Source organism: Maniola jurtina, chromosome 16 (assembly GCF_905333055.1).
Source record: "Maniola jurtina chromosome 16, ilManJurt1.1, whole genome shotgun sequence".
NCBI classification, from domain to species: Eukaryota; Metazoa; Arthropoda; class Insecta; order Lepidoptera; family Nymphalidae; genus Maniola; species Maniola jurtina.
The window spans coordinates 3,164,978-3,176,794 of NC_060044.1; the positions used below are offsets into that span (position 1 = coordinate 3,164,978).

Here is an 11,817-nt window from a genome sequence, read left to right on the forward strand (position 1 = left end):
GGGAGCTAAATAAATTATGCGCTCAGCAAGAGATACGTGCTCCTAGCTCAGGCTAGCACCTTTAAACCCTAGGGCACCTAGTTCAGGCTAATTAGCTAAGTGTAAAATAAGTGAAGCTTAGAATTACCTAGCTATTATTATAAACCTTTCTTTTATGACTTGTACAAAAAAATTATAACTTATACTAATGATAGATTAACGAAGCGGTGATAGCCTATTGGTTAAGACATCGCCCTTTTTACGGGCGTTCGGGGATTCGATCCCAGGTACGTACCTCTAACTTTTCGGAGTTAAGTGCGTTTTAAGCAACTAAATATCAGTTGCTTTCATAGTGAAGGAAAATGTCTCCATTCTCAAATGTATGTGGAATTTGCCCATCCGCACTTGGCATCATGGCACCAGCATGGTGGACTATGGCTGAAACCCTTTTCATTCTGAGAGGAGACCCAGGCTCGGTGGTTGACCGGTAATAATGACGACCCGCCCAGCTTCACTCAGGTAGAATTTCAGTTTTTTTTTACTAGTGGGGCATAGCTTTAGAACGTCGACTATTTCAGATAAGTAGGTATAACGAAAAGTACTAACTAAATATCCAAGTTTTTTGTTAATGTGTTAGTCAGTCAGTTTATTCTTGTTAGTATGTAGTAAAATAAAGTGAAATTATTTCGAGTAAAAAAAAAATTATTGACTTTTCGTTAATAAGTTACAGCAGTAATCATTGACGAGAGTACTTTTTTAGCAGAATTTTAAGCCAAAAAAGTTGCTAAGTTGATACGAATAGTTGAACGTACATACCTACTCGTAATTTTCAATTAATAAGAGCTTTAGAGTAGATTTTGACTTTAATCCTTATAACAACAGCTAGTAGGTACTTACCCAAATAATTTTTAAGGTACCAACTCACTAAATCTAGTTTGCATTCTGTGCATTATCTTAAGTAAGCAAGCCTTAAATCTCATTTAAGATTCAGATATTAAGACGCTAGGTGCTAAATAAATTTAACGCTGCTATAGAGTCCAGACCTTTAAGCTCAGGAGTCTGGGCACAGTCCAGGGTAATTAGCCAAATATAAAGTATGTGCTTGTAGTGGAGTGGCCATTATATAGAACGACCCTTTTTAATTTTTATGTTATGCTTGGGTATGGCTGCTTCAATTTAGTTATTAATAAATAATTAATTATGTTATAAAATTTAGTTACGGTAAAATAGTTATTTTTGTTGCTAAAAATGTATCGCAACAAAAATCGACTGGAATATATGTATAATATTCTTAAAAAGGCTCTCGGACGTTTTAATCATAAATATAAGTTAGAATAGAACATAATATTATATTAATTGCATGATGTTGTATTTAATTGATACAAAAACATATTATTTTTGCAGACTTCAAAATAGCGGTAGGCAGGTTTACTAAGTCGGTTTTAAAAACACATATACATTGTAGTATTGTAGATATTACTATGGACAATTTCGTAGCTCAGCTACTACAATTTTATTGTATCTGTAAAGTCGATCGCATACTACCACAAGATATACAGAAGCCGCAAGAAGCGCAAAACCGAACGCAATGCAGTTTTACTAAAAAACATGCAAATGATGGAAAAAAAGTCAGCCGCATAGGTCCACGCTGAAAAATTTGGGTAACTGCAACAATATTTCATATTTTAAATTTTGAGAAATGCATAACGAGCGGCTTTTGCGACTCTAAGGCTGGGATTTGTAGAGCGTACTTTGACTTAAGACAAAGTTAAAACGAGACAGATTTATGTCTCTCACATAAGCCTAATTAAGATCTGAACAAAGTCAAATTCCGCCCTATAAATCTAAGCCTTACACTTCCTGCAGCTCTTGCATTTTTGCGGCTGTTGCGCCTCCTGCAGGTCGTCTCATAGTATGCGGTCAGCTTAAATTTTTAAACACATGTAAATAACATTATGTAGATATGCCCAGCTAATTAATTCGCCGTAGGTGACGCGTCACTTTAGGTCGTTGCTACGAATATGACATATGACAGATGGTAGGTATGGCAGTACGGTTACAAATACATTAATTATTTCCATACATTTATTACACTGCATTTTGTATGTGGATTGTGGATCGTTACGGTGGAAATGATTTATGCATGAAGTGCTCGTAAATCGTTTAGATTAATAGTTTTAGTGCTTTTATTTGTATTTTTGTGTTGTACAGAAAACTATTTTGTTATTATTCGTTTTGTCAGTTCTTTTGTCTATCGATTTGCGTCTGATTTACGTAGATCTAACAGTCTATCTGTTGCTTTTGTTTAGTTCATGATTTCGATTTATTTAGCGGCAAAGCGTAACAAACACTATTTTTTTTACAAAACAAGTACTTAAATTTTTCTATAAATAAAAATATTTTATAGATCTATAACGGTCTAGTTAAGAATAATGGTGCGAGTGTAGCAAGCAAACCATTTTAAAATCATATTGAACTAACTACCTTTGTAGTTATAGATAATTTGGAAGTGAGTAAATACTCTAAATAAATAAAGCATCATCCAGTTCATTCATGAAAGTCTGCACCTGATGCGAAACAGGGAGCGCAGCGAGCGTGTTTTTAAACTTAAAATGGAGTTTTCTTTTTGCTTACCTTCCGCAGCATTTCCTCGAGCGAGTCCATGTCGGCTGCCGCGGGGAAGGCCGCGCCTCCGTTCAGTCCGTTATTGTTATTCGTCATAGGTGAGCCGCGCCCCGCCGCGCCGCAACCTCACACATTGGCACTCCACTTTACACCAACACTTACATCATTCGAACTTGTTTTATTTAAATTGCACAAATTCGACGCATATGAACCGCACTTTTAGTTTATACAGGATTGTTTGGAACCTATCCAAATTGATATTGGTCACTATTGATGTATTTTATTGTATTCATGTAGTTAGGTATAGTCTACTGTAATTTACAAAAATTATAACTTTGGTGTTGTAAATAAAAATTTACATTGAAATTCATGTTTGGTAAAAGAAAGAATAGACATACCCACTCACTTTCTTATAAAACTCATAAATATATGTATCATAATATATTTGACATTTATACCTACAAAACGAGACGTCTTATTTATGCGAGGTATTTTGTAATTGCAAGAACTAATCTAAATCATAAGAAATTTATGAGTACAACTAACTATACAACTAAACATTTATATAGTTAGATTACGTTTATTTAAGTTAACTACTTAGATAAAAGTAAATACTATAGCAATACAATGGCATTTTCAGGGCTACGCAACGGGAGATTTGTAGGTAGGTACCTACATAACGGCAGGTGTCCCATTTGTGCCTCCTATTTCACGTTAATCCTATTCCCAGACAGACACCTGGCACTAATAATGTTAGTTTGTCAAACCTGATCTATTATGCAGAATTCCGGCATATTAATACCTACTAATGGACTAAGAGCCAGCGCGTGTCAGACCTTCGTTATTTTATAAAAGCTGAAAGTTTCTCTGCGTTTTGACCTCAACACAGGGAGGAACGATCAGCGACTAGAACTTTGGATCATGGTGGCTTTGGGAGATAACAGATAATAAAGGTGTAAAAAATGTTACAAAGTATAGTCTAATTTTTTTACATTTTCTTGGGAATAGTATTAGAAATCACGTCATGCGTTGCCAGACAATTAGTGTAGTGTACCTATTCTACTCCTTTTACAGCCTCTCGCACTGGTATGGGTCACTGGTAGAATTCTCTTAAGGAGATAACAGCTTCCCTCTTCACTTTTTCCCTCTTTTTCTCTTTGTTGTTACAACTTTCTGGCACAAATTAAAAAAAAAAAAAATCGTGCACCTGTAGTAGACGACCTATTCATGATGGGTTTCCTTCCTATTAGTAGATCGCCTTCAAATTATTCAACTCCTCAAAATACTTAGATTATCTCCACATAGCAGTTTTCCTCACGGTGCTAACTGAATCGGGCTTTAGCAAGGTAGGTATTTTGTACCCCCATGTCGCGCGATAAGCTTATGCTGAACAAACAAAGATAGTAGAGACGTGACTTTGCATATGTTAAGGGTTAAGCTCTGTTACTGCACCTTCACAAATACAGGTTTTCGGGGGTAAAGGATACCTACTAAATTTAGGGTTCAGTTTACTCACAAAATACATTTGTAGACTTTACCTACATACAGAGTCCATACATGTAATGCAAAGCAGCATAGCAGCTAATTCCATACATGCATGTAGACTGTAGAGACTGCCTAAACTTTAAATTTTGCTTTCCATATAAAACAGTACCGTGACTAAATGACTGACAAGACAGTCCAAACCGGTAGACGTAGAGGAAACATCACTAAACACGGCCCTCTGTCTTTCTCATCCACTCTCTCTTAGCTAACTTCTTCAGGTTCAGGTCATCAGTCCAGCGGAACTAACTCAGTCATGCGGAGCAAACAGCAGAACGGTCAACAGTCTATAGAGTAGAGGTCGTCCTAAACTTCGCTAATCTATACGCGGTCTCCAGTCTCCACCTCAGAACAGCAGGTGATTCTCAGTGTTCAACGATGAATAGCTACCTTGCTCATTTGACATTCATTTTTAATCCATTGAAGGTTTTCTACGAAAAATTATTTTAATAGCAATCAGGGAAGCAGCAATGTAGAACCAACCAATGTCAAATGAGCTCAGTGGCTATCATTCATCGTTGAACAATGAGTTAGCGAATCAGCATGCCGGTCTGACGATGTAACCTGCCCATTGTCACTTGCTAATCCTTTGAGCTATGTTCACTTTTTATGTTCTGTGAGTTTTAATAAGGTAAATAAAAGTACAATATAACACATCATTTAGCTCGCAATAAAGGCAACTATCGTGAAACAGGAGCGAGCTTCACTGCAATGTTATCTCCTCAACGTCTGATAAACATTCAGTAAATACCATTTACCCGTTCGTTAAATGGATCCTAGTTTAGGGTGACCATCATCTACTACAATATGCGGACTGGGACTAATCGATTTTGGAAATCAACTGGCAAATAACCGATCACATTTCATCAAACCATAAAAATATTGTCCAAGCAAAGCGAAAGGCACTCTACCAAGCAAACAAAATTTAAATAATTATATATTTTTCAGAAAAGAAAGCGAAAGAAAGTTATTAGGTGTGTTTCCCAAAAATAGACAATAGTCAGCATTTGTTATCCATCTGTTGATAATGTTAATACCTATGAGAAACTAGTTTCACGTGAAGTATTTTGCAAGTGCACCATACATTGCAAGAACTAAAACCTAATTCAATCAAAGTGCTGGGAGCATAGATACAGCGCTGAAGCCACAATTAAAACTTACTAATTCAGTCTTGACAGGTTCCAAATATTTTTTAATGGTAAATAACTATTAAAATACTTATTAAAAAAAACTTATTTGGCAACTACCCAGGTTGTAAAAGTCATTGTTCTCAGGCCTGTTTAACAGCAATTGCAAGTGGAAAACAATCACAAAACCGAAGGAAAGAGCAAAATTGATTATAATAATCAGGACTTGTCCCACTAAAATTAGTCAGCATGGAGATCCTATCGTACGTGTGCCCCATTGTTCTCGAACTGTACGAGTTTAAAATGAATGTTCGACACAAACTGAAAATTTAAATTAAATTTTCAGCGAGAGATAGTTTGTGAGCGAGCGACGTGGATTGATGAGCTGTATGATGAATTGTCGACGTGATTAGCGACCTACAAAATAGCCTTAGAATTAGTTTTAAATAATATTAGCTACGTTAAAGATCTGCACTATCCAATGACTTTTGAAAGTATGTTTGTCCTTCAATCACGTCGCAATTAAGATCAACTTTTAAAACACGGATATATGTAGTTAAATAGATAGGGGTGTAATGTCGTACCTGTCTAAGCTATCTGCTGACTCAAAATTTTAATTAAAATTTTTATTGAAAGATAGTTTGTGAGCGAGCGACGTGAACATGATTGCTGTATGATGGATTGACGTCGTGGTTAGTGAGCTACAAAATAGCCTTAGAAATTAGTTTAACGGGCTTTGAATTTTCGTTCCGAGCTTTTTAATAGAAAACGAATTATGTCAGCAATATTAGCGTTAAAGCTTGGGTGATAAATTGAATATGATATCAAATTTTTTTAAAAGTGATAAAATCCTATATGAAGACCTCTGAAAAAAGTAACAGCTGAGTTTTTGCTGGCTGGTTTCTGTAGAAACTGCGTCTTGCATCGGTGCTAAAATTTTGACTCAAGGAATATATGAACTTTGTCTTGACTTTACATGTAGGCTACGTGACATTTTTTTTATTTCAATTCTTTAAATTAGATACCTAATACTATAAGAATGAAGCTTTTACCTAATAAATAGATAAGTATATAAAGGTAAAAGCTAACTGACTGATCTATCTAAAATCTAATTCGGAATGCACATAGCTATTATGATGTAGGCATCCGCTAAGAAAGGATTGTTGACAATTCAACCTCCAAGAGGATAAAATAGAGGTTATGTAGAAAACTTGCCAAGAAGTGGTAGGGAGTAAGTATTAATGTTCTTTATTTTCTGAAGTTCGAAATAACTATAATACAACTTGACACCCGCACCCACTTAGCTCTCCTTTCTTTTATCGATGCCAAGACTTACTTGTTGACCCCTTTCCACTATTTTTAACGCCCGAACCAAAAAGTGGGGTGTTATAAGTTTGACGTGTGTATCTGTGTATCTGTCTGCGGCATTGTAGCTCCTAAACGAATGAATCGATTTTAACTTATTTCTTTGTTTGAAAGGTGATTTGATCGAGAGTGTTCTTGGCTATAATCGAAGAAAATCGGTTCAGCCGTTTGAAAGTTATCAGCTCTTTTCTAGTTTTCTTATAGAGGTTTTGTGTCGGGGGTTTTTTAAATTTTGAGTTATTCCGTATAGTAATAATAGTAATGAAATCGTTAAATTGGCAGATAATGGCCTTGTAGTAAAGGCCTCGACGTCCGTATTTGGGGGATCGGCGTTTCGTTCCTGGGTCTTCAACTTTTCAGAGTTTTCAGGTATAACCTAAATACTTACAAGGCAAGAGTGAATAGGCATATCTCTTAGGTAAGCGCGCTCGAATCTAGACCTCACCATTGCTTTTTATTAAGCATGATTGTCGTTAAGCGTAATCCTAACTCTCAATAAAAAAGTGCATGCTAAGCAATCGAATATCACCTGCCGAAAGTTTGCAAGTGGTAAGTACCTATAAAATGTAATGCCCCGCTTTGACACTTGGGTATCTCTCACACTATGACAGCACGAGAAACTTGGTCAAGCTAAGGGTGTTGTACATGGTCAAACTTGGTGCAAATAAAATAATAACATTTTCGTTAAAAACACTTATAAATATTTTGTTTCAGTAGGTAAGCATTACCATAAAAACAGGCGATTAAACTAACAGTATAATAGCGCGAAGTTTTCAGTTTTCACCGATTCAAGAGGCGCTTGACACTGATTGCTTCAAGAGCGTTCGCTTTTGAATTGAGCGAGCGGATGAAATATAAAATGCTGAACATAAGCACTCACTTGAATAAATACGAAATAATGAAGTGCATGAAATAAATCTAAGCTTACTGAACTTGAAATTGTATCTACGATCTTCTTTTTCATCGTCATTGGATTGGATATTATAAACTAGATAATAACCGCGACTTCGTCCGCATGGATTTAGGTTTTATAAGGAACTCTACGATTTTCCAGGAGAAAAAGTAACCTATATCCAGTTTCGAATACAAACTATGATGGGCTATTAATGGTTGGGCTATCTCCTAAGAGACACAATAACAATAAATACACATACCTCTCTGCTTGTTAAAAATACAAGTGATACTTAATAAATAATTTTAATCTGTAGACACTTTGAATAACTGTGCTAAGTAAAAAGTAAGTTTTGTGATGTTAACCACTTTATTCACGATTTTCCTCCTAACCTACCTACCTACCTATCAAATTTCATGTAGATAAACGGAATGTACCCTATAGCTTTTCTTGACAGAGACGATAGACGAACAGACCGATGGACAGACAGACAACGAAGTGACCCTAAAAGGGTTGCTTTTGAGATACGGAACCCTAATTTTTTTTAAATGGTTTAATTTCTGAAATATAAACCTAACATCCAAACAGCAAATAAAAATTAAACTTAGACGTAACTACCTCGCAAATTTTCGCTTATATGTACACAATTCAAACTGAATGTACACAACTGTTCATTTCTCCTCTCGCCATAGTTCTACAGCATTCGTGCCAAGAGTCGACGACCTCTGCAACAATAGCGATACAAACGCACAAACCTACAACTATGCACTGTACTACTATGTATACACAGGCTGTAAATATAACGTCCTTTGTATGAGTTAAAAGGGGTTTACATTGTACGCGCGATTGTTTGCGGTAGGTGCCTATTTTTCCAATTCTACTATCCTAAAGGATTTAAATGACAATAATACATAAAATACTTTTTGAAACAATTTTTTACTAAATGACTTTGCATGACCACTTCTACTAAGCCTTGGTGTAATCAATGCTATACCACCTATTCTTCAAGCATTATTTTGTTTGCTATAAATATATAAAAAATCTTTAATAAGAGACCAATCTTGCTAAATTCAACAAAACATTGATCCAAAATATTAAAAGGACCTAAATTCATGTAAGTGTGACTTGTAGAAACAATGAAACCACTAACGGCCAGAATTAATATCCAATCCTATAGTTAATCTGTTGATAGATTACTTAGCAACGTTCTTGTTTGTCGAAAATTGAATGGTCTTTATTGACAATTAACAACGTGACTAACGGCCAAAATTAAAATCAATCTATCTGTAATCTGTCGATAAGTTACGTAGCAATGTTGTTATTCGTCAGTCTTTTTGTCAAATAACAGCGTTGCTGAGTAACTTATCGACAAGTTAAATATAGATTGAGCATTAATTTTGGCCATAAGTAAGTAACTACTAAATTGGTAACCAGTAAAGTAAGTGAAACTACTAGGCGCCCATAAGTTGAGTAAGAACTCCTATTATGTATCATAGAAAACATTGTTCAATGCCGTGACATCAACCCACGTCCACATTCCAACCTTTTCCAGTGTGAATGTCAAGCGTTAAAGAGGAAACGTGTAACATGACACTGATAGAGATACTGTGAATAACTGTAACCTTTTTGTGCACGACGAACCGCGCTCCGATGCAAGACCGGTGAAATAGCTACAGGAGCGAGCAGAAAGGCGCTCTTGACCAATCAGGAGCGAGCATTCTAAGATTGAAAATTATGTGCACGACGGAGCCGCGTTCCGCTGCAAGACTGGCGAAGTAACTACATGAGCGAGCAGAAAAGCGCTCTCGACCAATCAGGAGCGAGCATTCTAGGGTGAAAATTAGTTTTAACTTATGTTTTTATCTTATAAGAATTTGGCAAATTAATAAAGAATACATTGATTTAAAGTATAAGTATAGGTAGATAACTAAGAAAACTATGTAAAACCAATAATAAATAGAATCTAGGTCTAGTATTTGCGGGAATATAACTCGATATAGTTATTAAGGAAAAATGTAAATAACTTAGAAAGTATTGAATAATTGTAAATGTTTTTTGTTTATACGAATAAAGATTAGCGCGATCCCTAATCTGGGAAAAAACAGTACACCTAGGTTTTAGGCAAAAGGCTAAAACCTAGGGCTTAAGGTTATACAATTTCTTTAATCCATTACCCATAGATTAAATAGGAAACAGGAAAATAATATGTTGTAAACGATTCATTTGATCAAGATCTAGCCTTTTAAAACCAAAGTCTGCAAATATAAGAAGTAAAGACCTAGGAAATCTAGATCCAAACACTAGAATTAATTTATGTAATTATTTAGTAAAGTAACATATGTAGAACATTTATTATAGGTAGTCTAGATAAATCTAGACGTCTAGCATACCAAATTGTACTTGTAACATGCATACTTTCGCTGCAACGGCGTCTCGCGAAATGAATGCGGGGACCTGGCGCGGGTGATATTTATAGCCTCGGTGGTGCGGGGCAGGGTCATATAAATATGCAAAATCCGAAATTCCGCCGTTATAAGGATTGGCTACAGTCGTCCACTGCGCACGCACCCCACTACGCTCCGCAAGAAAACTGAAGACTTTTTTTGAGAAAAAGTTCCAGCAGTTTTCGCCCGTGCGCTCTGTCTGCGCGGAGGAGAAGCCCGAACCCCGGAGATGCCCGATCTCACCAGCCGGTGATCGATTGGGTGGCGTGACGACTGCTCCCACGCGCCGCTAGAGCCGCGCGAGGATGGACAACCGTCCATCCACCTCCAAAGGCCCTTTTCAGGGCCGCCACCAACGACATGCTCGCGATCCGCGATCGCGCGCCGCACCCGCGAGTGCGCTCGACGTCGCAGCCCCGACCGGCTCCGTCACGCGCGACCTCGCGCCGTACGCCGCGCCTCCAGCCGCGCCCGCACCACGCGCCGCACCCGCATCACGCGCCGCACCCGCGAGTGCGCCAGACGTTGTAGCCCCGTATGGCTCCGTCACGCGCGCTCTCGCGCCGTACGCCGCGCCACCGGCCCCGCACGTCTCGCGCGCCGCACCCGCGCCCGCCGCGTTAACCGCCGCGCCGCGCCCGCTGTCGATGCCCTTGCTCGACGACGACAGTGTGGCGGACAGCGAGACAACGGTCCAGCCTACACTTCGGCAGGATGACGCCTACTACGCCGCCATCCTGGCCCTGGAAGGCCCAGATCGCCGTGCGCTCCCCAGCCGGAGGCAGCGCACCGACTCCGAGGAGGACGCGCCCGCTGAGGCGAAACGGGTTGCGAAGACGACCCCTCCCTCCCGCCACGAGATGCCCCGACGCACAGCCGAAGCTTCAGGGACGGACGACACCGGAGCGACCCGAGCTCCGACGCCGGCCCCACGCTCCTACGCCGACCGCGCGAGAGCAACGCCACCGCCGAAGCCCGCCGCCGCCGCCCCTTCCGGCGGCGCGCCACCGAGCGGCCCAGCTCCCAAAACGAAGAAGCTACGCTACCCGCCACTCATCGTGGAAAATCTGCCCAACTGGACGCACCACATCAAGCAGATTAAGCTCCAGTTGGGTAGAAACCCAGCAGCTCGCCCTTACGGAAAGGGCATCCGATTCACGCCTCAGGAGGACCAGGAATTCCGCCTCGTCCAGCGATATCTCACCGCCCTGGAGAAGACGGAGGGCGTGTCCTGGTTCTCCTACTCACTGCCGGCTGAGAGGAGTCTGAAGGTCGCAATCCGCGGCCTTCCTTTCAACACCGAGCCGGCAGAAATAGAAGACGAACTCCGCCAGCTGGGGTTCGAGCCGGAGTACGTGCGCCAGATCAGGGCGAGGAAGGGCAGACCAGGTTGCCTCTTCTTCGCCATGCTCCGCCGCACCCCACACACGATTCCAGCAGTGTACGAAGTCACCGAGCTGCTCTGCATGGGGGGAGTCCGCATAGAGGCATGGAGAGGGAAGAAGGGTCCCGCTCAGTGCCACAGATGCCAGGGTTTCCGCCATGCCTCAACGCACTGCCACAGGCGCCAGGCCTGTGTGATCTGCTCACAGGAGCACAGCGCACGGGACTGCCCTAGACCACGGGAAGACCCAGCGACCTGCGCCAACTGCGGAGGTAGCCACCCCGCAAACCACGTGGGCTGTCCCGTGTTCCGCAAGGAGGCACGGAACAGACGCGCGGGCACCGTCGCGGCCACAGTCCCAAGACCGCCGCCGCGCACCGAGACCACCGGCTCCAGGGTACGGACGCCTGCAAACGACCCGAAGCCACGAGAGGCCACGGAGAGAGCTCCTGCCAGGAA

General features: G+C 40.3%; 1 protein-coding gene across 9 annotated transcripts in view; it reads right to left on the reverse strand.

The window, feature by feature from the left end:
- Positions 1-11,817, reverse strand: part of LOC123873151 (uncharacterized protein CG43867) — a 386,310-nt gene that overhangs the window by 162,930 nt on the left and 211,563 nt on the right. Inside the window, exon 1 of one of the 9 annotated variants that reach the window (XM_045917865.1) lies at positions 2,614-2,909. The exons of the other annotated variants lie outside the window; for them this stretch is intronic. Within the exon in view, the coding sequence (XP_045773821.1) occupies positions 2,614-2,700 (87 nt within the window). The 5' untranslated portion in view covers positions 2,701-2,909. Of the gene's footprint in view, positions 1-2,613; positions 2,910-11,817 lie in introns of those variants that run through there. 9 annotated transcript variants of the gene reach the window in all.